This window comes from Phalacrocorax aristotelis, unplaced genomic scaffold (assembly GCF_949628215.1).
Source record: "Phalacrocorax aristotelis unplaced genomic scaffold, bGulAri2.1 scaffold_191, whole genome shotgun sequence".
In the NCBI taxonomy this organism is placed as follows: domain Eukaryota; kingdom Metazoa; phylum Chordata; class Aves; order Suliformes; family Phalacrocoracidae; genus Phalacrocorax; species Phalacrocorax aristotelis.
Window position 1 is genome coordinate 29,401 of NW_027441255.1, and position 24,922 is coordinate 54,322.

A 24,922-nucleotide genomic window follows, 5' to 3' on the forward strand; every position below is an offset into this window, starting at 1 on the left:
TGGCTGACCAGCACTGATGCCATCTCAAGCCAGCGTACTGCAGCAGGAATGCAAAGCGGCTCCCAGTGGGAGCTGGGTAAACAGCTGCGCTCACCCCGCTGACACCCCCACTCCCTTCTGTGTCTGTCGTCCAGGTGCTGAACATCGTGTGGGCCATCTACAGAAACCTGCCCTTCATCAGGGCGGTGGTAGCCCTCAACAGCCTGGAGAGGGCCCTGCTGGTGCTGATGCACAAACAGCCCAGCATGGTGGTGGCCAGCCTGTTGCAGTGCTCCCCAACATGTACCTGGTACGGGGCCCACCAGCCTTTGGGGGTCCTCTCACTCTGGGAGAGGGGCCCTAAGACCCTCCCGAGGGACTTCAGCCTGGCCATCCTCCGGGGTGTCCCTGCTGACAGAGCCCCGGGTCCCCGCAGTGTTGCGATGCGCATGTGGAAGGTGACACTCTCCAAGCCCCAGGTTGCGGAGAAGGTGCTGCAGGAGCTGCTCAGCAGGCTGATGAACCAGTCGCCGTGCAAGACCTCCACCTCTACTGGGGACAACCCCCGCGTCCTCTCCCTGGCTGTGAGTTACTGGATGAGGCTTCACTGACCTCTGGGGCTGCTCTCGGCTGTCCAGGGCCTCCACTCTCCTTCCCTGCCCATCCCAAGCCTTGACGTCCCCAGGGGCGTAGGGACATCTCAGTGTCTAGCTGTCTTCTGCAGGCAGCCAGGACGGTAAGCGAGATCCTCCTGCAGCGCATCTGCCTGCGGGAGGTGGAGGCGATTTTCCCCCAGCTTTTCCTGGCACTGCTTTTCCAAGTGTCATTCACCACGGAGTTGACGGTGCAGGAGGTGCACATCTTTTGGAGGGAGCACCAAGAGGATCTGCTCGGTCCCATCAGGTGCTCCATCCCTGTCCTCTCATCCCTGCCAGCTACCTGGAGCCAAGGCAGGGGTGCCAGTGGGAGCTGAGCATTTCTCTTTGTGCAGGTCTGTGGTGCAGTCCATGAGAGTGCTGCTCTGCAGCATGGGCTTTGAGAGCCAGGCGCTGGCCATTGAGGCGCAGGGTGGCTGGGATGCCCTGCTCAGCAGCCAGACCCACCTCATGGGAGTCCGCATTGTGGCCAGGTGAGAGGCCCTTCTCCCTTGCTCCTCGGGGACCATCACCCCATGTCACCCCCTCCCTTGGGGGCACAGGTGGCAGAGGGCTCCCGTTGCTCAAAGAAAGCGCTGCAGGTGGGTGATGCCCAGAGTGGTGCAAACCCCAAAGATATGTGTCTGCCTGGCTCAGGCCTGATGGTGCCTCCTTCCCCCTGCCAGGGAGATGATGAAGACCCCAAGACCCCTGCTCTCCACCATCTTCTGCCATCTGGCAGAACTCCTCAGTGTGGAGGAGCCCACCTGGGGGATGATCGCCATGGCCTTCCTCGTTGAGGTGAGCCTGACGGCACTGTTCCAAGCTCTCTCCGATGCTCAGCTCTCCCATGCCAGCTGCTGTGGGGGGAGCTGGGGCAGCAGATGGGCTCTGGTTGTCGCCGTGGAGGAGCAGGCGAGCAACCAGTGTGGTGGAGTGTGGGGCACGGGGCTTCTCCACAGTCCCTGCTGCCTGTGTCTGGGCTTGGTCGTGACCCAGCATCCTTGCCCCGAGGTAGTGGTTGGAGGCAGCACCCGCTGTGTGTGTTTCAGATGTTGGGCTGTACCAGCCTCAGTGAAGAGCTGGACCGTGCCCTGGAAATCTTCCCCATGTATCTGCAGAGCCAGTGCCTGGGGATGCCCAGCCTGGTGCTCAGGGGCCTCCTCAGGCTCAGTGAGAGGCCCGACACGGTGAGTAGGGGGCAGCAGGGACAGCCGGGACAGCAGCCCAGGGTGGAGCAGTGGGTGACGGGTAACGTGGTGGCTCGGGCTTTTCTGGGCACAGGGAGCCGTGCCGGCTGCTGCCAGCTCTCCTGCCTGCCCTGCCCTCTGCCCCATGACTGTGCCGTGCAAGGAGAGAGGCAGTAGTGCCGAGGGGAAGGGGCTTCTGCTGCCAGCACGTCCTGGCAGGGGTGCTGGTGGCAGAGTGACCAGCCCGAGCGTGGGGTCTGCAGAGCCTGACCGTGGGGTGCTGAGCCCCGGGGTGAAACGCAGCAGCTGCGGCAGGGGCTGCTGGCAGCTCGGGCAGCTTTCCAGGCAGCGCCAGTTGCCCACCAGCCTACCCAGGGGGTCTGGTGGAGAAGGGGGTAGCCAAGGGGCTGGCAAGGAGCCAGAGCTGTCTGTCCTCACCCTCTGCGCCCTGCTCTTCTCACGGCCATGGCGGTAAGCCCTGTCTGCCAGGACCTTGCCCTTGTGACCTGCACTGCCTGCTGAGAAGCTAGTGGGAGGCCAGTCTGCGCGGAGAGGGTTTTCACCCCTCTGGTAGGTCGCTCCTTTACAAAAAGGAGATGGTGTGTCTCCAACAGGCAAGGAAAACCCTCGTCCTGCTGCCGTATGTCACGGAGCAGCTGCAGGGTGCTGACAGTGATGCCAGCGCCATCGCCCTGTCCCTGCTCAGCAACCTGCTCCGGCTGCTGGAGGGGAAGACGCTCAGCCTGACTGCCCTGGCGCTGGCTGAGAAGCTCCAGCCGCTCTTCAGCGACGTAAGGCTGGGGGAGAGACCCGTGCCCCTCTCAACAGGCACCTCCATTCATGCCTCCCGTGCTCTGCAGGGGGATGCTTTGCCCCGCAGCCCCCAGACCCCATCGCTGCCCTTGGCAGCTCTGTGCTGTGTCCCAAACCCCCACGGGGACCCACCCTGGCTCAGCCTCCCTGTCGTGGCAGAGACGAGGATTGCAGGACGTTGGCAGACGTGCTGAGCCCCACCGATGCACACCCTGCCCTGGCAGCATCCTCCAGCCCTCCGCAGGGTCTCCTTCTCCAACCCCCAGCCCCAGGGACCCTAGCCTCCCTGGGCAGACCTTCTCTATGCCACAGCTTGCTCCCTTTTGGAGCAGGGCTGCCTGCAGCTGTTTTGGGCCCCTTGCTTGCCATAGGCTTGAGACTGAGGTCCTCTTCCTCTCCTGCACCAGGAGTCGAGCACTGTGCGGGAGCTCTCCATCTGGCTCTTCCGAAACACAATGGGGGTTGTGGTGGATGCCAAAAAGAAGAAGATGAAGGAGGTGGTGTGGGGCAGCCTGCTGCCACTGCTCTTTCACCTGCACGACGAGGACAAGAATGTGGCCAAGGTGGTACTCCCAACCTGACCTGTTCTTTGGGCAGGGCGGTGCTGGACCCTTTAAAAGTGTGTCGCCATGAGGTCTAGCTCGCTGGGTCCCTAGCACCAGGCACAGCCCACCTCCCTGCCCGCTGCTGCCTTTCTCCTCCTGCTCCCCGGGTGGATGGGGAATTAGGTCCCTTTCCCACCCAGCTCCCTCCGCACAACCCCTGGCGTGAGTCCCTGCAGCCCCAGAGACGGCGCTGTGGCTCTGCAGCAGCCTGGGGTCACCAAGGCCAAAACACTAGAGCCTGACAGGCTTCCACCCAGAGAGGGTGGCTGCCCTTATATTCCCCCAGGGTGCTGAACCCGGTGGCAGCATCAGTCCCCAGCTGGTGCGTCTTCCCTGCACGGGCAGGGCAGGCTCTGAGCCCTCCAAAGAGGGGGGACACAGGGTCTTGTGTCCCTGGCGGTGGTGGTGGCATCTCTGCTACTCACCAGGCCTCCCAGGAAACCCTCAGCAGTGCTGGACAGTTCCTGAAGTGGCGGCAGCTGGCCCAGCTGGGCGAGACCGTGCAGGCATGGAGGATCAGCGAGTGCCTGGTACGCACAGCCCCAGCGCCCCCAGGTTGCGCCCTGGGTGAGCCCTGCCCCATGCCCAGCATGGGGGACGGGGAGGCCTGTGCCCCCATGGCGGTACGCACCCTCCTGGAGCAGGCTCTGCCCCAGGCTGTCCTCTCCCCCGGAGTCCCAAAGGGCACCCTGCCAGCAGGACGGCACCCCAGTGTCCCTGGGGAGCCCTCTGCTCCCTCCGAACCCCGATGCCACACGGCAGGGAGCTGGGAATGTCCTGCTGGGGGGAAGGAGGGTGGCCCTGGGCGAGGGGGGAGGGCCCGATTGGGGGGCAGCTCTGCGCCAACCGTGCACCCTTCTCCTCCCTCCAGCTGGCCAGGAACAGGAGCAGGGCCAAGGAATACCTGCGCCAGAGCCAGTCCTACCTGCGGAGCCCGCAGGAGCCCCTGCGGCGGGAAGCTGTCAGGTTCATTGGTGAGCCACGAGCCCCATGGTCCCTCCCTCCTTCTCCCAGGGTCCCTGTGGCCCAGCGCAGGACCTGTGGGCACTCCTTCTGCCCGTCCCACCCCTGGCTGTGCAGGCGGGGCTGGCAGGAGGCTCATCCATCCCCTCCCCGATGCTGCAGCCCAGGGTCAGCCCCCACCCCGGGGAGCTGTGCTGGCCAGGTGGGCTGGGTGGAGGGTTCTCCAATGGGCAGTGGGGTCCCCAACAGGCAGCAGGGTCCCCAACGGGCTGCATCCCCTCAGGGCTCATCGGACGGCAGGTGGATGGGCACGAGGAGTTGCAGTACATCAGAGAGGGTGAGTGAGGGCAGTGGGGAGGAGGAAGGACCCCGGCACGGAGCTCCCCCCTGGGAGAGGGGGGCTCTACTCCCAGCGTGTGCGTGTCTCCGGGGAGGGGGCTGTTTCTGGAGGGGCACATTCCTGACCGGCAGCACCCAGCTGAGCCTCCCGCCCCCCGGCTCCCTCCTGGCCCTGGAATCACAGGGCACAACGTGCCCTGCCTGGAGGGGACACAGGGCTGTCACCTCACCTCTGCTGCTTTGTCCCCGCAGTCCTTCAAGATGCAGGGAGAGACACGAGTCTCCTGGTCTCCTCCCTGGCAACACAGGCGCTCCTCATCCTCAGCTTGAGGAAGGCTGAGTCGAGGTTTAACCTGCAACGGCTGAGCTTCCGGCTGCTGAGGGCATGGACGAGGTGGCACTCGGCCCCCAGCAAGGACTCTGCTCAGGCGGAGACAAAGCAGCAGCCCCAGCCCTAGGGTGCTCTGCAGCTTGGGGTATCTCCTCTTCCCAAAGTCTAACAGGAGAGAAGAGACCTCAGCCCCAGAGGAGCTGGCGTCCTCTGGAGAGCAGCAGGACAGCCGCTTTTTCCCGTGGTGCAGGGCATCACCTGCCCACACGCTTTGTCTTTGCCACGAAGCACCAGCTGCTGGGCTGGGCTGGGCTGCAAAACAGAGGGAAGGAGAAGCCGGAGCCGGAGCCGGAGCCAGAGCCGAGGATGAAGTTGAGGCTGAAGCCTTCCCTCCCAACCCCAGGGCCACGCCAGGGTGAATCACTTTTTCTGCCTCCCACCGTCTGAGGAGCCTGCGCTGCCTGGGGCCGACGTGGCCGAGTGCGGGAGCTACAAAGCCACCAACGCTCTGACTCTGGCAGCTTTGTCCCCTCCGTGTCCCCAGCAGGAAGGGCAGCTCTGCCTCCTGCCCATGCCACCCATCCCCACCGGCCCTGCGCCCGTTCCCACCCAGGGACGTTGGAAGTCCCAAGAGGAATGGTAAGAGGTCACTAAGCGAAACCAAGCCCTCTGGGGAGCCGTCGCCTTTGAGCAATCTCCAAAAGGGAGACCACCCGCCAGCAGTCAGCAGCCCTTCCAGGATGCTCTGGGTACGCGTGGTGACACTCTTTGGCTGCTTATCCTTGAGGAAGCGAGCCTGTTGCCTAACTTGGAGCAGCCGAAGGGTGCTCCCGCTGCCCTTCCACGCCTCCCCAGGTGCCAGAGACAAGACACTAAAGGCGCAAAATAAAGCTTCCGAACAAAAGCCGGTTTTAGCGCTTTAGAGCATCGCCGGGACAGGCCGTCCCACCACTACCCCCGGCGACAGCCAAGGCCGGGGTCCTTGGGAGCCCGCAAAGGCCGTGCTACGGGACCAGAAGCCAGGCAGCACCAGGGGGCGTGTCGTTGCGCCGAGAGGCCGGGGCCAGCAGCACCGGGGGCGGGGCAAGCCGCTGAGGGGGCGTGGCTGTCAGCACCAGGGGGCGGGCCGTGTCGCCGAGGGGGCAGGCCCAGCAGCACCGGGGGGCGCGGCGGAGTCGTCACTACTCGAGTGACAGCGCGGCCCGCCGATAGGAAGCGGGGGCGGGGCCGCAGGCGCGGCGGGAGGGGGACCTAGTCAGCTGCAGCCAATAGGCGCGGGGCGCGCCCCTGCAGCCGGCGGGGCGGGCAGCACGTGGAGCGGCAGCATGGCGGCGGCGGGCAGCTGTAGGGCCAAAGCCCCACGCGGGGTGGCGGGATGGCGGCGGCCGCGGGCGGCGGTGAGGGCCGGGCCGGGCGGGGCGGAGGGGGCTGCGGAGTGACTGTCCCTGCGAGGTCGCTCTGGTCGGTGTCCGTGTCCCGTCCCGTCCGATTCCGTCCCTGGGGTCACCCCGGTTCGTTCCTCAGGTCCTGGGCGCCGAGAGGAGGTCGCGGGCGGCGGCCGTCCGGCCCGTCGACGAGGAGGTGTCCAGCGACTCCGAGCCGGAGAGGTACAAGCCACGCCGCGGGGGGAAGCCGGTGCCGGTGCCGGTGCCGGTGCTCACGCCTGTCCCCGCAGCCCGTCGTTGGGACGGCGGCGGCGGCGGGAGGCGGCGGTAGAGGAGGAGGTGGAGGAGACGCCGCAGGAGAAGAAGCTGCGCCTGGCCAAGCTGTACCTGGAGGAGCTCCGCCAGCACGGTGAGTGCCGCCCGGTGCCGGTACCCCGGTGGGGCAGAGGGGCGTGCAGCCCTCGGTGCTGAGCCCGGCCCTCACGCCCCGCGTCCGCCACAGAGGAGGAGCGGGCGGCGGCAGAGGAGGAGGAGGAGACGCATCCGGCGGATCTCATCGGCGACCGGCTGAAGGAGGACGTGGTGAGCAGCGGGGCGGGCGCGTCCCCCCAGTCCCGGCAGCGGCGGCGGCGGCGGGCTCTGCCCTGCTCCCGCGGGGCCGGGGCCGCCTCCACTGAGCCTCCCGCTTCTTGCCCAGCTGGAGCAGAAGGGTCGGCTGCAGCGCCTGGTCGCCAAAGACGTAAGTGCCCAGCGCTGGGGGCGCCGGGGGGCTGCCAGGCTCTAAGTGCCGGCTTTGGGGGGCACTCGGGCACAGCCAGGGCCGGCACCCCGAGTTACGGTGCTGGCTCCGGGACCAGGGCCCTCCTTCTGCCCAGGGTGCCGGGGGCTGGTGCCCTGGAGGAGGGAGGGTGCTGTGCTTGGGTACTCCCATGCCGGGGGAAGGGACCGAGGGAGGCCCAGCTCACATCCCGCTCTCCCTGCAGGTGCAGCCTCCAGATCCAGCCAGCATTCGAGTGCTGCGGGGGCACCAGCTGCCCGTCACCTGCCTGGTCATCTCTCCAGATGACAGGTTCATCTTTTCGGCTTCCAAGGACGGCTCCCTCATCAAATGCAAGTGTTCCCTTGGGGCCGCGACTGGCTGTTCCCCCAGCCTGAACCCTGCAGGGAGGGACCCTGCAGCAGCAGGAGCGTGGGTGCCTGTGGAGGTGGCTGGGCCCCTGCCCCTTCCGGGGATGTGCACGTGCATCGTTTTGGGCTCTGTGGGAGGCTTGTTGGTGCTTTCCAATATGTTGGGAGGTTCCCAGGGCGTGATGGCGATGCCTTTCCCGTAGGGGAGGTGGAGAGCGGGAAGAGGCTGTGCGTGGTGCCTGGGGGGAAGAAGGGCACCGAGGAGCGGCACATGGGGCATGCATCCCACGTCCTCTGCATGGCCATCTCATCGGATGGCAAGTACCTGGTACGGGAGAGGGGGCTGGTGCTGCCACGTGTGGCGGAGGGGTGCTGGTGGGGAGTGCATCTCCTCCTGGGGTCCTGCAGAGAGCGGTATCTCGTGCCCAGGTGTACTTTGCTGGCTTCAAGCAGCCCCTACCTCCGCTGGAGCCAAGAAGGCGTCCCTGGGACCCCCCAAAGCACATGGGGTGGGAGCATAGGCTGGGATGTGTGGTGGGTCCTCGTGGGGCAGGTCTTGGGTATCCCCTGTGTTCTGCCAGGCTACGGGAGACAGGAACAAGCTGATCATGGTCTGGGACACCGCCACCTGCAAGCGCCTGCACATCTTCACTGGGCACCGCGATGCCGTCTCGGTGAGTCGGGGGCATTGGCTGCGACGCCTGCAGGGCCAGGCAGCACTGTCCTCCCCGGTGCCCCTCACCACTCCCCCTATGTCCGGCTGTCCGTCCGCAGGGCCTGTCCTTCCGGAAGGGCACGCACCAGCTGTACAGTGCCTCCCATGACCGCTGCGTCAAGGTCTGGAACGTGGCGGAGAACGCAGACATGGAGACCCTGTAAGGGCCTGGGGAAACACACACCCCACTGAGCCTCCCTCACCTGGGGGAGGAAATGTGGCGGGGGGCTGTGCCTGCCGCAGCTCTTTGCCACCTCCCCTCCAGGTTCGGGCACCAGGATGTCATCACGGGGCTGGACAGCCTGAGCCGTGAGTGCTGTGTGACGGCGGGGGGACGGGACGGCACCGTGCGTCTCTGGAAGATCCCCGAGGAGTCACAGCTCGTGTTTTATGGGCACCAGTAGGTCTGGGGCGGGAGAGGGGGCTGTGGGCAGGTGGGTCTGGCTGGGGCAGTGGTGTGAGGGTGCCAAGCACCACCAGAAGCCTGCTGGCATACTGGAGACACTGATGTCCCGGTGAGCCCTTGTCTCCTAAGCAGAATCCCAAAGCACGCTTGTAACTGATGGTAGTTGCCCCTTCTCTTTGTAGGGGCTCCATTGATTGTATCCAGCTCATCAACGAGGAGCACATGGTGTCGGGTGCCGATGACGGGTGAGCACGGGGCCGCGACAGTGCCTGGGGTAGGTAGGCAAAGCCCCCTCCTGCAACCCCCTCATGCCTCCCCTCCCTGGTAGGTCTGTAGCCCTGTGGGGGCTGGCGAAGAAGAAGCCGCTGGCGCTGGCCCGGCAGGCGCACGGCATGCAGGACGCCCAGGGTGTGCAGCAGCCGTACTGGATCTCAGCGGTGGCTGCCCTGCGCAACAGTGACCTCCTGGCTACAGGTGTGGGGCCAGCTGCTTTGGAGCAAGGGTTTGGGGGTGCAGGGGGTCTGCCCTGCCCCTGCCCCTGCCCCAGGTTGGGGTGCATGGCAGTCTCCTCTCTCTACCCTAGGCTCCCACAGTGCTAATGTGAAGCTCTGGAAGTGCAGTGAGGGATTTCGGAAGCTGGAGCCCCTCTGGGCTATCCCGTTGGTATGGGTCAGGAGGTTGGGGATGCTGGAGCTGGGCTGGGGGTGTCTCTCGGCGGGTTCTCCCCTCCCTGGGCAGCAGGAGGAGGCTGCGTGAGCCTCTCACCCTGCCCTGTCCCCTCCAGGTGGGTTTTGTCAACAGCCTCGAGTTCTCGGCAGCCGGTGACTTCCTGGTGGCCGGCCTCGGGCAGGAGCACCGGTACCGTCCCCCTTCCCCAGCGCTGGCTGGGGGCACAGCCTCCACTGCCTCGAGGGCTCGGTGGAGGGTGACCCCCATCTCTCTCATCTGCAGGCTTGGCCGGTGGTGGAGAATCAAAGAAGCCAAAAACAGCATCTGCATCATCCCCCTGAAGCGGAGGGCTACAGCCCCCAGCTCCCATGTCCCTGACAGCTCCTAGCCCGCTGGCCCCGGAGCCGCTGCACCTGGGTCATGAAACCCTTGTCCCTGGTGCTGCGCCCCATGTCCTTCGTGCAACCACCCTCCTGGGGCCGGCAGCGCCGGAGCGGGGGATGGAGCGTGGCCCCCTGACCTGGCTGGCACCCATGTCATGCTGCGGCTCTGCCCTCTGTGTGGGTCTTCCCTCCTCCCTCAGCTTTGGCTAGACCCGAGCTCTGGAGGACTCTGTTTTAAATAAAAAATAATAAAAAAAAAGAACAACACAAAACCCAAACCAAACCAAATCCACTTTATTCACCTAAATTACCATGTCTAATGCCCCACGGCTCCTGCCGCCCTGGCCTGCCCCCCTGCCTCCTCCTGCCCGTCCCCTGGCACCGACCTGTCTGCCCACCCACCTCGGCGCTGGCCCCGCCGGGCCCGGGGGCCCCACCTCGGCTCCTACGGCGCGGCGGGGCCCTGTGCCCCGGGGAGGGGAGCGAGGAGCCCCGTCCCACCCCGCCCCCCCCGCCCGGTGCCAGCAGGTGGAACCCTCCAGGCGCGTGGCAACCAGTATGCGCGCGGCGGGGCCCTGTGCCCCGGGGAGGGGAGCGAGGAGCCCCGTCCCACCCCGGCCCCCCCCGCCCGGTGCCAGCTGGTGGAACCCTCCAGGCGCGTGGCAACTAGTAAGCGGGGAACGCGGCCGCCCCCCGCAGTTGTGCGTCCCTGCGGCTGAGCGCACGGGAGGGCGTCCGGCCCCTCCGAGTGCCCAGCAGCCTTCGAGCGAGGGGAGCCCCGCGGGCCTCGTCCCGGGCCTCGTGTGTGGAAGAGAAAAGAGTCTCAGCGTGCCCGAGGGGCTGGGGGCTGCAGCCCAGCTTAGCCCAGCTGCAGGTTGGGCGGCACCAGCCCCTGGGAGCAAGGGGACAGGGTACAGAGGGGTCCCTGCGACAAGGGGGGTGCCCTGCTACAGGTAAACCCCAGCCCCGTAGCAGGAGGAGGAAGAGGGAGTCAGTCTCACACCCCCCCCGCCCGGGGCAAGGAGGGGTCCTGGGGAAGAGGGGAAGGGGGCACTCTGGGGGTGCCCCCCGGGGGAGTGCTATTGGGGCACTTTGTGACACCCTGGATCACCCAGTGCTGTCCCCCCCAGTGTCTGGGAGGACGGTGTTAGGACAGGGTGAGAGCAAAGAGCCCCCCAAGCATGGCCACCTCTGCCCCACTGCCCCTGGCAGGGCAGCTCTGTGGGGCACAGGGTCCCCCTCACCCCTTTCCTCCGCAGGATGGCAGGGAGACCCCCTAGCAGGCCCAGGCAGGCCTGGGGGGAGAAGGAGGGTGTAGCTGCCCTGGCTCCCCACTTCGGGCCAAAGCCAAGCGAGATGTGCAAGGTCCAGCCGCTGCAGGCGGGTGAGTGTGCAGGCGCTGCGGGCAGGGGGCTGCCTGCCCGTCCCTGCCCGGTCCCGCGCTCGCGTTGCCCAGCCAGGCTGGCATCGGGGCTCCCATGGCACAGTGGCCAGGGAGGATCCCTGTCACGGCACCCCGGGACAGGGATCCTCCCTGCCAGCCGGTGGTAGCCTGTCCCTCACCTGGGCACGCCAGACCCCCTCCCCATGCTGCCCTCCAGCATTGCGCCCTCGCCCCTGGGGCTCACAGGGGACACCTGTGTCCCAGCCTTGAGCCAGGACTGGTGACATCCCTGGGAGCTGGGCAGAGGGCTTGGCTTTTTGTCCCCTGCTCGCCCCCCAGCCCTGCCTGCCTTCTCTCGGCCAGATCCGTGCTGCTCCACCTTGGCTCTGCCCGGGCAGAACGAGGATAACCTGGACATCATCCGAGCCTTCCTCAGGAGCAGACCAAAGGTATCCAAGGCCAATTCTATGAGGCTGCGCCCATGTCTCCTGACCAGTCTTTCTGCCCCCATCCCACGCTCGCAAGGTGCTGGGGGCTGTGCTGCCCCCCTCCCCCCCAACCTGTCTCACCCCCCTGACGCTCTCTGGCCGCCTGTCCCCTCCCTGGCTGGCAGCAAGAGGAGGAGAAGCTGAAGTTTCTGGCCTCCATCTACACCATCTGTAGCACCAGCAGCGCGGGCTCCACAACATGGGACATGCTTTACTTCTGTTTGCTGGAGGTGGTGGAGGCCATCGAGGTGAGGCAGGGGCAGTGGGCAGTGGGCAGAGCCCTGGGGGCAGGAGAGGGCTCAGCCGGGCAGTGGGGTGCATGTGAGCACTGCTCTGGGTCTCCATCCCTGGAGATGCTTGAAAGCCAGCTGCGTGGCCTGGCTGGAGCTGGGGCTTGGACCCAATGACGTTTGCAGGTCTCTCGGCCAGCCTGTGGTTCTGTGATGGGCACAGCCCTTCCCACCATGGGGCTTGGGACCACTGGGTGGGGAGGGAGTGCTGGGATGGTGGCACCTGGGCTCTGCCAGCCCCGCAGGCTTTTGATGGGCAAGGGAGACTGCCCCATCCCGATCCATCCCACCCTGCTGTGCTGCACAGGTGCTGCTGCAAGAGGAGCCCACTGACCACCTGGGTACTGTGGTGTGGCGGCAAGCCATGCTGACCATCGCCTCCATGAGGTACTTGCCGCAGCCCCCAGCTTGGCCTCCCCACTGCTGGGCAGCCCTAACGGCACCTCTCCCAGGCAGGGGCCACCCCCAGTCCTGGGTCCAAGAGGGAGGCAGACAGCAGGGCAAGGGGTGCCATAGGCTTTTCCCTCCAAATGCAAGTGTCAGTGTCACGGGGATCAGCCCAGGTCTCCAACCCTGGGGTCTGTCTCCTCCTTGCTGTGTCTGAAGAGCACCTCTCTGTCCCCACAGCAAGGCAGGGCTGCTTCTGCAGGAGATGAGCAGTAGACTCCTCCATATCTGCTTCTGCAGCATCTTCCACCTCCCTCCGCAGGACACCCAGGGCCCTGAGGCTTCTCTCTACTCCGAGGTATGCCACGGGGTGAGCCACGGGGAGCTCCCCCACCCCGAGGCCCCTTCCTGGGCACCGCAGGGTGCAGCCATGCCCACCCCCCACCCCACCCAGGCTTCTAGGGCTGCCCCAAGACTCTGTCCCCCTCACAGACCCTGGCCACGATGGACAGCATGCTGCAGGTGCTGGTAAGCAGCGCCGGTGCCCTCGGCATCCTGGAGCTGCAGAACATCTTGCAGGTCTGGCCTTGGCACAGGGTCCCCACAAGCATTGACCCATGGCTTGAGTGGTGCCCCGCCCCTCCCCAATCAGTGCCTGGTGCAAGGAGGGGGACAAAGATGTTCCTCCTTCCCTGCGCTGCCTCCCCACCAGCCCCCTGCCTCCTGGCTGCTGCCAGAGCTCCTTTTGCTCCTGCCCCAGCCCACCCCGCTCCTGCAGCCCTGCCTGCTGTTCGTCCTGCCCAACACTCCCTCACAGATGGATCTGCCTGTCTGGCAAGGGGAGCCCAGCCCTGGGACTTTCCCCCGGGCCACATCCTAGAGCCTCCACCACAGGTCCCCAGGGAGGTGGTCACCCCAAAGTCTTGGGTTCCTTGGGTGGGGGGTGGAGGGACCTTTTTTTGGGTGGGGAGCGAGTGAGTGGAAGGCAGCAGAGGCAGCGGCAGGAGTGGGATGCGGTGGCCTGCCTGGCTGCAGCAGGTTGCTTCGAGGGGCAAGAAGGGCACGTGCCCTGGGCCCAGGCCCTGCCCCGGCGCAAGCCTGGCCATGCCGTGCTGTGCCATGCCACCTCCCTGGCAGATCAGCAGCTTTTCTCCTCCCAGCTCCTGCTGCCCTTCACCGATTCCAAGCTGGCAGCAGTGCAGGAGAGGGCTGTGGCACGGATTGCCAGGCTGGCCAACTTCATCGCCACCGAACCCCTGCTGCAGGTACCGAGCTCCCAGTCTGGGCAGCCCCAGACCCCCATCGCTATGCTCCTGAACCTGGTCCCCTGCGGTGGGCTGCTGCCTGGCTGCTCTGGGAGCAGCTGGGGCTCACCTTGTGCCTAGGCTCACCTCGTACCCACACTGCCTCTCTTCCTCCAGGTCTGCCCCTGCTTCGCACAAGCTGTAGTCCTCAGGCATCAGTGCTCCAAGACACATCGGTTTGTGATGCTGGGGAGGCTGGTTGGGCACCTCACCCTCTGCTGCACCTGTAAGGACAAGGCGACCCGCCGCGAAGCTGCAAAAGCTCTCCGTCACCTGCATGCCTTCATCCTGCAGCAGAGAAGTAAGAGCAGCTGTGATGGGCTGGGTGCCCCCAGGCACGGGCAGCCAGGGACCACCCTCCTTGGTGAGAGAAAGCCTGATCCAGCCTGCCTGCCTGCAGTCTAAAGAGCCATTTCCCCTTGCCCCTGTTCGCAATAGCCCCAGACCCTCCCTGGGTATCTCCTCCCCAGACCTGCCTGGGTGCCCTCTTTCTTTACTAGTGACTTTTCTGCCTAAAGCTCTCAGACTGCACCTCCAGCTCTGCACCCTCTCTCTGAGCACCCTGGTTTTCGTCCTCCCCAGGCAGGTGGCCCTGGCTGCATGACACAGGGCAGCTGCAGCTCTGGGAGGACGGGCAGATCTCGCAAAAAAGCAGCGCTAACGAAATCTTTTCGGTAAGAAGTGCCTTCGGCTCCTGCCTGGGGTGGTCAGCATGAGTGAAGGGACACCTGATGCGTGGGGATGATGTGGGCTCACGCTGTTCCTGAGCGGAGGCTAGGCAAAAGCCCGCAGCAAGCTCCGCTTCCCCACAGAACCCTGACCCCCACCATCGGTCTCCTCCCCAGCGCAGCCTGGCTCTGCATCCCACTCTCACTGCACAGCCAAGATGCTCTGTGTGATGCTCTAGGTGACAAACCTCCCCTCCTCTCCTTCATCGCACAGATGTTCAAGTACCACCTCCAGCCCTCTGACCAGGTAGACATCATCCTCATGGCCATCAAGAGCTTGAGAGCCCCAAGCGCCTACAGCATCAGGGTGGCTGCCCACATGGTGGAAGTCCTTGTGGCAGACCCTGCCTTCCCAATGGGACAGATGAGTAGCCCGTGGGTGGCACAGCCAACACTCGGGCCCACCAGAGGATCGTTCCTCCCTGGGCCCTGTGGCTGACCAGCACTGATGCCATCTCAAGCCAGCGTACTGCAGCAGGAATGCAAAGCGGCTCCCAGTGGGAGCTGGGTAAACAGCTGCGCTCACCCCGCTGACACCCCCACTCCCTTCTGTGTCTGTCGTCCAGGTGCTGAACATCGTGTGGGCCATCTACAGAAACCTGCCCTTCATCAGGGCGGTGGTAGCCCTCAACAGCCTGGAGAGGGCCCTGCTGGTGCTGATGCACAAACAGCCCAGCATGGTGGTGGCCAGCCTGTTGCAGTGCTCCCCAACATGTACCTGGTACGGGGCCCACCAGCCTTTGGGGGTCCTCTCACTCCGGGAGAGGGGCCCTAAGACCCTCCCGAGGGACTTCAGCCTGGCCATCCTCCGGGGTGTCCCTGCTGACAGAGCCCCGGGTCCCCGCAGTGTTGCGATGCGCATGTGGAAGGTGACGCTCTCCAAGCCCCAGGTTGCGGAGAAGGTGCTGCAGGAGCTGCTCAGCAGGCTGATGAACCAGTTGCCGTGCAAGACCTCCACCTCTACTGGGGACAACCCCCGCGTCCTCTCCCTGGCTGTGAGTTAATGGATGAGGCTTCACCGACCTCTGGGGCTGCTCTCGGCTGTCCAGGGCCTCCACTCTCCTTCCCTGCCCATCCCAAGCCTTGACGTCCCCAGGGGCGTAAGGACGTCTCAGTGTCTAGCTGTCTTCTGCAGGCAGCCAGGACGGTAAGCGAGATCCTCCTGCAGCGCATCTGCCTGCGGGAGGTGGAGGCAATTTTCCCCCAGCTTTTCCTGGCACTGCTTTTCCAAGTGTCATTCACCACGGAGTTGACGGTGCAGGAGGTGCACATCTTTTGGAGGGAGCACCAAGAGGATCTGCTCGGTCCCATCAGGTGCTCCATCCCTGTCCTCTCATCCCTGCCAGCTACCTGGAGCCAAGGCAGGGGTGCCAGTGGGAGCTGAGCATTTCTCTTTGTGCAGGTCTGTGGTGCAGTCCATGAGAGTGCTGCTCTGCAGCATGGGCTTTGAGAGCCAGGCGCTGGCCATTGAGGCGCAGGGTGGCTGGGATGCCCTGCTCAGCAGCCAGACCCACCTCATGGGAGTCCGCATTGTGGCCAGGTGAGAGGCCCTTCTCCCTTGCTCCTCGGGGACCATCACCCCATGTCACCCCCTCCCTTGGGGGCACAGATGGCAGAGGGCTCCCGTTGCTCAAAGAAAGCGCTGCAGGTGGGTGATGCCCAGAGTGGTGCAAACCCCAAAGATATGTGTCTGCCTGGCTCAGGCCTGATGGTGCCTCCTTCCCCCTGCCAGGGAGATGATGAAGACCCCAAGACCCCTGCTCTCCACCATCTTCTGCCATCTGGCAGAACTCCTCAGTGTGGAGGAGCCCACCTGGGGGATGATCGCCATGGTCTTCCTCGTTGAGGTGAGCCTGACGGCACTGTTCCAAGCTCTCTCCGATGCTCAGCTCTCCCATGCCAGCTGCTGTGGGGGGAGCTGGGGCAGCAGATGGGCTCTGGTTGTCGCCGTGGAGGAGCAGGCGAGCAACCAGTGTGGTGGAGTGTGGGGCACAGGGCTTCTCCACAGTCCCTGCTGCCTGTGCCTGGGCTTGGTCGTGACCCAGCATCCTTGCCCTGAGGTAGTGGTTGGAGGCAGCACCACACCTCACCAGCTCCCGCTGTGCGTGTTTCAGATGTTGGGCTGCACCAGCCTCAGTGAAGAGCTGGACCGTGCCCTGGAAATCTTCCCCATGTATCTGCAGAGCCAGTGCCTGGGGATGCCCAGCCTGGTGCTCAGGGGCCTCCTCAGGCTCAGTGAGAGGCCCGACACGGTGAGTAGGGGGCAGCAGGGACAGCCGGGACAGCAGCCCAGGGTGGAGCAGTGGGTGACGGGTAACGTGGTGGCTCGGGCTTTTCTGGGCACAGGGAGCCGTGCCGGCTGCTGCCAGCTCTCCTGCCTGCCCTGCCCTCTGCCCCATGACTGTGCCGTGCAAGGAGAGAGGCAGTAGTGCCGAGGGGAAGGGGCTTCTGCTGCCAGCACATCCTGGCAGGGGTGCTGGTGGCCGAGTGACCAGCCCGAGCGTGGGGTCTGCAGAGCCTGACCGTGGGGTGCTGAGCCCCGGGGTGAAACGCAGCAGCTGCGGCAGGGGCTGCTGGCAGCTCGGGCAGCTTTCCAGGCAGCGCCAGTTGCCCACCAGCCTACCCAGGGGGTCTGGTGGAGAAGGGGGTAGCCAAGGGGCTGGCAAGGAGCCAGAGCTGTCTGTCCTCACCCTCTGCGCCCTGCTCTTCTCACGGCCATGGCGGTAAGCCCTGTCTGCCAGGACCTTGCCCTTGTGACCTGCACTGCCTGCTGAGAAGCTAGTGGGAGGCCAGTCTGCGCGGAGAGGGTTTTCACCCCTCTGGTAGGTCGCTCCTTTACAAAAAGGAGATGGTGTGTCTCCAACAGGCAAGGAAAACCCTCGTCCTGCTGCCGTATGTCATGGAGCAGCTGCAGGGTGCTGACAGTGATGCCAGCGCCATCGCCCTGTCCCTGCTCAGCAACCTGCTCCGGCTGCTGGAGGGGAAGACGCTCAGCCTGACTGCCCTGGCGCTGGCTGAGAAGCTCCAGCCGCTCTTCAGCGACGTAAGGCTGGGGGAGAGACCCGTGCCCCTCTCAACAGGCACCTCCATTCATGCCTCCCGTGCTCTGCAGGGGGATGCTTTGCCCCGCAGCCCCCAGACCCCATCGCTGCCCTTGGCAGCTCTGTGCTGTGTCCCAAACCCCCACGGGGACCCACCCTGGCTCAGCCTCCCTGTCGTGGCAGAGACGAGGATTGCAGGACGTTGGCAGACGTGCTGAGCCCCACCGATGCACACCCTGCCCTGGCAGCATCCTCCAGCCCTCCGCAGGGTCTCCTTCTCCAACCCCCAGCCCCAGGGACCCTAGCCTCCCTGGGCAGACCTTCTCTATGCCACAGCTTGCTCCCTTTTGGAGCAGGGCTGCCTGCAGCTGTTTTGGGCCCCTTGCTTGCCATAGGCTTGAGACTGAGGTCCTCTTCCTCTCCTGCACCAGGAGTCGAGCACTGTGCGGGAGCTCTCCATCTGGCTCTTCCGAAACACAATGGTGGTTGTGGTGGATGCCAAAAAGAAGAAGATGAAGGAGGTGGTGTGGGGCAGCCTGCTGCCACTGCTCTTTCACCTGCACGACGAGGACAAGAATGTGGCCAAGGTGGTACTCCCAACCTGACCTGTTCTTTGGGCAGGGCGGTGCTGGACCCTTTAAAAGTGTGTCGCCATGAGGTCTAGCTCGCTGGGTCCCTAGCACCAGGCACAGCCCACCTCCCTGCCCGCTGCTGCCTTTCTCCTCCTGCTCCCCGGGTGGATGGGGAATTAGGTCCCTTTCCCACCCAGCTCCCTCCGCACAACCCCTGGCGTGAGTCCCTGCAGCCCCAGAGACGGCGCTGTGGCTCTGCAGCAGCCTGGGGTCACCAAGGCCAAAACACTAGAGCCTGACAGGCTTCCACCCAGAGAGGGTGGCTGCCCTTATATTCCCCCAGGGTGCTGAACCCGGTGGCAGCATCAGTCCCCAGCTGGTGCGTCTTCCCTGCACGGGCAGGGCAGGCTCTGAGCCCTCCAAAGAGGGGGGACACAGGGTCTTGTGTCCCTGGCGGTGGTGGTGGCATCTCTGCTACTCACCAGGCCTCCCAGGAAACCCTCAGCAGTGCTGGACAGTTCCTGAAGTGGCGGCAGCTGGCCCAGCTGGGCGAGACCGTGCAGGCATGGAGGATCAGCGAGTGGCTGGTACGCACAGCCCCAGCGCCCCCAGGTTGCGCCCTGGGTGAGCCCTGCCCCATGCCCAGCATGGGGGACGGGGAGGCCTGTGCCCCCATGGCGGTACGCACCCTCCTGGAGCAGGCTCTGCCCCAGGCTGTCCTCTCCCCCGGAGTCCCAAAGGGCACCCTGCCAGCAGGACGGCACCCCAGTGTCCCTGGGGAGCCCTCTGCTCCCTCCGAACCCCGATGCCACACGGCAGGGAGCTGGGAATGTCCTGCTGGGGGGAAGGAGGGTGGCCCTGGGCGAGGGGGGAGGGCCCGATTGGGGGGCAGCTCTGCGCCAACCGTGCACCCTTCTCCTCCCTCCAGCTGGCCAGGAACAGGAGCAGGGCCAAGGAATACCTGCGCCAGAGCCAGTCCTACCTGCGGAGCCCGCAGGAGCCCCTGCGGCGGGAAGCTGTCAGGTTCATTGGTGAGCCACGAGCCCCATGGTCCCTCCCTCCTTCTCCCAGGGTCCCTGTGGCCCAGCGCAGGACCTGTGGGCACTCCTTCTGCCCGTCCCACCCCTGGCTGTGCAGGCGGGGCTGGCAGGAGGCTCATCCATCCCCTCCCCGATGCTGCAGCCCAGGGTCAGCCCTCCCCGGGGAGCTGTGCTGGCCAGGTGGGCTGGGTGGAGGGTTCTCCAATGGGCAGTGGGGTCCCCAACAGGCAGCAGGGTCCCCAACGGGCTGCATCCCCTCAGGGCTCATCGGACGGCAGGTGGATGGGCACGAGGAGTTGCAGTACATCAGAGAGGGTGAGTGAGGGCAGTGGGGAGGAGGAAGGACCCCGGCACGGAGCTCCCCCCTGGGAGAGGGGGGCTCTACTCCCAGCGTGTGCGTGTCTCCGGGGAGGGGGCTGTTTCTGGAGGGGCACATTCCTGACCGGCAGCACCCAGCTGAGCCTCCCGCCCCCCGGCTCCCTCCTGGCCCTGGAATCACAGGGCACAACGTGCCCTGCCTGGAGGGGACACAGGGCTGTCACCTCACCTCTGCTGCTTTGTCCCCGCAGTCCTTCAAGATGCAGGGAGAGACACGAGTCTCCTGGTCTCCTCCCTGGCAACACAGGCGCTCCTCATCCTCAGCTTGAGGAAGGCTGAGTCGAGGTTTAACCTGCAACGGCTGAGCTTCCGGCTGCTGAGGGCATGGACGAGGTGGCACTCGGCCCCCAGCAAGGACTCTGCTCAGGCGGAGACAAAGCAGCAGCCCCAGCCCTAGGGTGCTCTGCAGCTTGGGGTATCTCCTCTTCCCAAAGTCTAACAGGAGAGAAGAGACCTCAGCCCCAGAGGAGCTGGCGTCCTCTGGAGAGCAGCAGGACAGCCGCTTTTTCCCGTGGTGCAGGGCATCACCTGCCCACACGCTTCGTCTTTGCCACGAAGCACCAGCTGCTGGGCTGGGCTGGGCTGCAAAACAGAGGGAAGGAGAAGCCGGAGCCAGAGCCGGAGCCGGAGCCAGAGCCGAGGATGAAGTTGAGGCTGAAGCCTTCCCTCCTGTCCCCAGGGCCACGCCAGGGTGAATCACTTTTTCTGCCTCCCACCGTCTGAGGAGCCTGCGCTGCCTGGGGCCGACGTGGCCGAGTGTGGGAGCTACAAAGCCACCAATGCTCTGACTCTGGCAGCTTTGTCCCCTCCGTGTCCCCAGCAGGAAGGGCAGCTCTGCCTCCTGCCCATGCCACCCATCCCCACCGGCCCTGCGCCCGTTCCCACCCAGGGACGTTGGAAGTCCCAAGAGGAATGGTAAGAGGTCACTAAGCGAAACCAAGCCCTCCGTGGAGCCGTCGCCTTGGAGCGATCTCCAAAAGGGAGACCACCCGCCAGCAGTCAGCAGCCCTTCCAGGATAAACTCTAAACAAGGCCAACGCCTAACATCAGTAACAATTCAGTTTCCAAATAAAACAGACTGGGGAGACAAACGCTTTGTACAATTTGGGCTGTGGATGACACAGATTGACGTACAGCTCCAATGTGTTTAACTCCATCAGGTGATACAATGGGTACAAACTGCATATTTGTGACAACACGTTGGATTAACTGAATGAAACATGGGATGACACATGGCAAAAACAGTAACGTAGCTAGACCACGCAATAGGTAAAATAAGATTTGTTTGATCCAAGGACCTCCTGGAAGCCAGGAGAACATATCGACATTCCAGCCTTTCCAGGTTTGGGGGGCAACATGGGCCAATTTCCATATTCCGGCAGTAATTTGTTTGATGACTTTGCCATTGTCATTGATTTTTAAACAGCAACTAGAATCATGCAATTTCCCACAGACCCCGCCTTCTTCGGCTAGTAGGTAGTCGAGAACCAAGTGATGTTGATAAATTGCAGTTTGCATTTGGGTTGCCTGATCTGCCAGTAGGTCGAGGGCCTCAGCTGTTTGATTGGTGATAATTTCTAATACGGCTTGCAGCCGGATAATGCAATGTAGATTATAAATGGGTTCTCGAGCACCACTAACCCATTCATTGTGTAGCCAAATCAACTAGAATTGTTATATGAGAACATAGAGTATAGGAATTAGCGTATCCATCGATCTATGTAGTGATCAAAACCAATTTGTGTTTCTAATCATTTATATATAGACAATGTGTTTTGTTACTAGAAGAATGCACTTCTGTCAAAAGGAATGATAAAGTGCAGTTTTGTGTAGCAGACTGAGAAAACTGGCCAGGATTGCCGGGACTGAGAGCCAAAAGGGTAAAAGGTAATTCCAGCAGGGGGAGATCGCGACCACCGACTCACGGACCACCGACCCAAGTAATACCACCTACTCAAAAGAGAACAATAGAAGAAGTCGACTGAGTTTGCGCAGTAATCTACATGTGGAACAAGGAAGTTTGTACCAATCAGTAGAAAGGACAATAATGAATATGTATGAATAGGTAAATTTTTGATCTATAAATTGTATGGGAAAGGTGCGTAAGGTATGCACGTGAGGAGGAACGATCCCCCCTGCATCCGGCGCCGTGAATAAAGAATGCCTGCTCTTTAATACTAAATTAGTGTTAAGGAGTTGTTTCTGATTTTACCACGTTTTTCGGTAACAATTGGGGTTCCAAGTTGCACGTCCATAATGTTGTATGATACGCTGGGGGGTCCGCACGTCTTTACCCCAGGACCGGCCACTCCCATCGGTGAGGGAGGTATCAGTAACTTTGGATCGTTTTTCCCGCTTCAAATCATCATATATTCAAATGCCTAAATGGTCTCCGTCTGTTTCTGAGAGTAAGAAAACCAAGGGACGGATCACCCCAACGCAACATATTCCTGACCAGTTTGCTGGTAACGCTTTATATGCATGGTTTCCACATATGCAACAGTGTCCCTCGAGGGCCACTGATCCGTTAGCAAAGGGTCCTTTCCAATGTTCCACACGGGGCGAAGGGTCAAAATAAGGGGTAGGTTCTAAACCAAACGGCCACTTTCAACGCAACAATATAGCGATTCCTTTGTGGAGTTTTCACAACATGGTATGTCTGAACAAAGGCCTTCCCACATTCTCCTCCAACGGGGCCAATCTATTCTATTACAATATTTACAGTTGTAAGCTCCTGCTTCCTGGTCCCAAATACAAGCACGGCCCACAGAGTTGCCTCGGCTGGTATTAGGTGTGAGAGACCAAAATCTGGGAAATGCATTCTGGTATCCCTCTTCATTCACCCAGGCATAGCTATATACGAGTTCATCCTTTTCATGTGGCCCCTCTCCCACCTGAACGGTTATGCTTACGTTCTGATATGTCCATTCACATGTGCCGTTACCCACAAAGACGCCATCCTTTTGTGTTCTAGCCAAACAGTATTTACCTTTCTCTGGGTGAATCATGTGAGCTTTGCCATGTTTTATTCCCTTTCGTTTTGCTATATTTACTCACCCACCATTTTGGTAGCAAAGGTATAGCTACCCAGGGCCAACTTGATAGACCAAACGGTCCTCCACATATCCAGCATTCTGTGAGGTTATAAACACTTGCTATTTGTTCAGCCAATTGCATAAAAGAATTCTTTATACCATTTCCTTCATCCCTAAAGTCTTTGAGGGGATAACTGATTGTTCCAGGGATCGCGACCCGTACAATACACCAAAACAACAAAATTGACATTTTGCTCTACAAATCCAGCCTAAGCTTACAAATGTTATACAATCAATCACAAAAATACACATAGTCAAAATCAAATGTTAATCTTCCCACATTCGGTTGCGTTCCCACGGGGATCTCCTGTGAAATGAAACAAAATGTCGACTTGCCCAGTTTGGGCTTCATCTACGTGCTTAAAATGAGGGAACAATCCAGCGAGTGTTAATTTTGTGCTCTTTCCCCCCCAGGCATCTTCAGCCTTCCAGGCATATTTGTTAAGGGGTTCAGTAAGTATGAGGGGGACGGTCCCAACGGTTGGCATTTCTACCGACGCTGGCTGTCCAGGAGAGAAGGTTGGTTCCCTTGGAACACTAAGAGCTTGAGACGTTGGAATTAAAACTGGGGGTTTAGGACAAAAGCCATTTAATCGGGGGCATCCATTTGTTCCCCAGCGACCATTGACTCGGGTAGCTGCATCCCAGAGGTGCTCCGCCCAATGCGGCTTATGAGGTTTCAGAAATCGTTTTGAGAGTCCATTAGTTCGTTCCACTATCCCCTTGGCTTGGGGGTAATACGGGGTGTGGAATACCCACTTGATTCCTTCTTCCCTTGCCCACTCCTGTACTCTGGTAGCAGTAAAATGACTGCCATTGTCTGACTGAATAGAACTAGGTTTTGGGAGGGAGCTAAACCAGAATTTCAGGGCCCGCACTGTATTTTCCCCAGGTGCTCGTGGAAATGCTTCGGCCTGGACTAGGCCAGAAATTACTTCCACGCCTACTAATACATATTGTTTTCCTTCTGACTTTCGGAAAGGCCCAATATCATCGATTTGCCAGACTTCCCAGAGGGTCTTTTTGTCTCTCAAATGGAGTGGGAACTCCTCCCTGGGATGTCGCTCTAGCCGAAGTCGGCATTGCTCACAAGCTGAAATACAGGCCCTGCAAGCGTCCCGAGGGGCAGGCCAGCCTCTGGCATGTGCCTCCTTGTATAAATCATTAGACCCCGCGTGGCCACGTTTAACATGTAGCCATTCTAGGAGCCTATCCCAATTTTCTCCTGTTTGGTCCTCCTTCTGCAGAGGGGCAATTCTGGCCAATTCGTCCGCCCTATTATTCCACTCACTCACTGGAGTACCCCCTTCCGGGTGGGAGGGCACCCATCCTATTGCAAAATCCCCGTGTTTGGCAACATTTAAGATTTCTTGCCACCTCTCCTTTTGCCACACTGGCACCCGATTTACCTCCCAGTTGTTCTGTTCCCAAAAAGGGAGCCATTCTGTGCACCCTTTGAATACTGCAAACGAGTCAGTGTAGATGTACACCGGAGTCCCTGCTTTTCCCTCGCTATTAAACACACTCCATACTGCCACTAACTCTCCCACTTGGACACTGCCCTCGCCTTCAGGAATTATTTCCCTCTAGGTATCCACATGAATAGCTACAGCCCGATACTTCCACTGTTGGCCCTCTCGTTTGGCGGAGGCGTCTGCGAACCATACGTTTCGCAGCTCCTCCGAAAATGGCGGGGCAATCCTAACTACAGAAGGAGGAGGGGTATCCTCCTCCCGAAGGTTTGTCGCTTCTTCCTGTATGTTTAACACCTTTGCGGTACCTTCAGTGACTGTAAAAACACTACAGTAATGTTCGATTTTAGCATACCGTTTCCTCACAGTACCCCTTTGGGCCACCCCGTCAGGGGGAGGGGTCCCTGCTAACACAGGCGTAATTACCTTAAAGGGTCCCCTTAAAACTGTAGGTTGTTGGCGTATGGTTCGCTCCGCTTCTCTAAGAGCTAAGCTCACTACAAACAAACCCTTTTCCCAGCTGGAGTACCGCTTTTCAACGTCCTTAAAACTCCTAGAATAAAACCCAGTCGGTCGAATGGGACCTTCTGCTCCTTTCTGCCAAAAATGAATTGACAATCCCCAGTGTGCGAACCCCCATTCAATTTGAACTGGGTCGGTGGGGTGGATAGGGCCCAAAGTTTGATGGGTGCTTGCTTCAAACACCAAAAGCTGCAGTGCCTCATCGTGAGCTGGAGTCCATTTCCAAATCACCCTCTTTCGCAACAGGTCATATAAGGGACGTGCCATTATTGCAAATTTTGGCTTATGCTTTCTCCAAAAGACCAAGAATCCCAAGGTGTGTTGCAGCTCCTTTTTACCTTCCGGAATTTTTACCTGATCTAACGCTGAGAGGGTGTCCTGAGGAATACAGGCTGACCCTCCTTTCCACCAGATGCCCCACAACTTAACTTCACTGGCAGGGGCTTGTATTTTTTCTTTGGGTATTTGAAGGCCTGTTCCTTCCAGGTGATTAATAGTTCTGTCCTGCATAGTCTGCACCGAAGCTATGGTATGTCCCCCTTTTAGTATGTCATCAATATACTGATAGACTTTGACCTCTCTTTCTGATGGGATTATTGCCAATTCCTGTGCTGGGGCATGGTGGGCCAAGGTAGGCGAGTGTTTATATGCCTGAGGCAAACGGGTAAAAGTATACTGTT

General features: G+C 61.6%; 2 protein-coding genes and 3 long non-coding RNA genes across 11 annotated transcripts; all 5 read left to right on the top strand.

Annotated features, from left to right (window-relative positions):
* Positions 1-753: 753 nt before the first annotated feature.
* LOC142051198 (uncharacterized) lies at positions 754-1,363 on the top strand. The gene is made up of 3 exons (XR_012658350.1): positions 754-882; positions 971-1,108; positions 1,301-1,363. It is a non-coding gene; the product is annotated as an uncharacterized LOC142051198 (long non-coding RNA).
* Positions 1,364-3,068: 1,705 nt separating this feature from the next.
* Positions 3,069-5,093, top strand: LOC142051199 (maestro heat-like repeat-containing protein family member 6). Its single transcript, XM_075080384.1, has 5 exons — positions 3,069-3,180; positions 3,651-3,752; positions 4,094-4,196; positions 4,469-4,522; positions 4,777-5,093. The coding sequence occupies exons 1-5, from the start codon at positions 3,073-3,075 to the stop codon at positions 4,980-4,982; spliced, it is 573 nt and encodes a 190-aa protein (XP_074936485.1). The 5' UTR covers positions 3,069-3,072; the 3' UTR covers positions 4,983-5,093.
* Positions 5,094-6,143: 1,050 nt separating this feature from the next.
* Positions 6,144-11,407, top strand: LOC142051186 (U3 small nucleolar RNA-interacting protein 2-like). Of its 7 annotated transcripts, none has more exons than XM_075080367.1 (15): positions 6,144-6,252; positions 6,380-6,462; positions 6,531-6,649; positions 6,743-6,822; positions 6,938-6,979; positions 7,224-7,350; positions 7,572-7,696; positions 7,950-8,042; positions 8,143-8,243; positions 8,349-8,483; positions 8,672-8,734; positions 8,818-8,963; positions 9,073-9,152; positions 9,274-9,589; positions 11,398-11,407. In XM_075080367.1, the coding sequence occupies exons 1-14, from the start codon at positions 6,181-6,183 to the stop codon at positions 9,544-9,546; spliced, it is 1,539 nt and encodes a 512-aa protein (XP_074936468.1). In that variant the 5' UTR covers positions 6,144-6,180; the 3' UTR covers positions 9,547-9,589; positions 11,398-11,407. The 7 variants fall into 7 exon arrangements, with proteins under 7 accessions (XP_074936468.1, XP_074936472.1, XP_074936470.1 ...); XM_075080371.1 differs by lacking the exon at positions 11,398-11,407 and having other exon boundaries at positions 9,291-9,347; positions 9,441-10,027; XM_075080369.1 differs by lacking the exon at positions 11,398-11,407 and having other exon boundaries at positions 9,274-9,347; positions 9,441-10,018.
* A 3,926-nt stretch (positions 11,408-15,333) lies between these two features.
* Positions 15,334-15,917, top strand: LOC142051200 (uncharacterized). The gene is made up of 3 exons (XR_012658351.1): positions 15,334-15,436; positions 15,525-15,662; positions 15,855-15,917. It is a non-coding gene; the product is annotated as an uncharacterized LOC142051200 (long non-coding RNA).
* Positions 15,918-17,661: 1,744 nt separating this feature from the next.
* LOC142051196 (uncharacterized) lies at positions 17,662-19,056 on the top strand. The gene is made up of 3 exons (XR_012658348.1): positions 17,662-17,750; positions 18,664-18,766; positions 19,037-19,056. It is a non-coding gene; the product is annotated as an uncharacterized LOC142051196 (long non-coding RNA).
* The last annotated feature ends 5,866 nt before the right edge of the window (positions 19,057-24,922 follow it).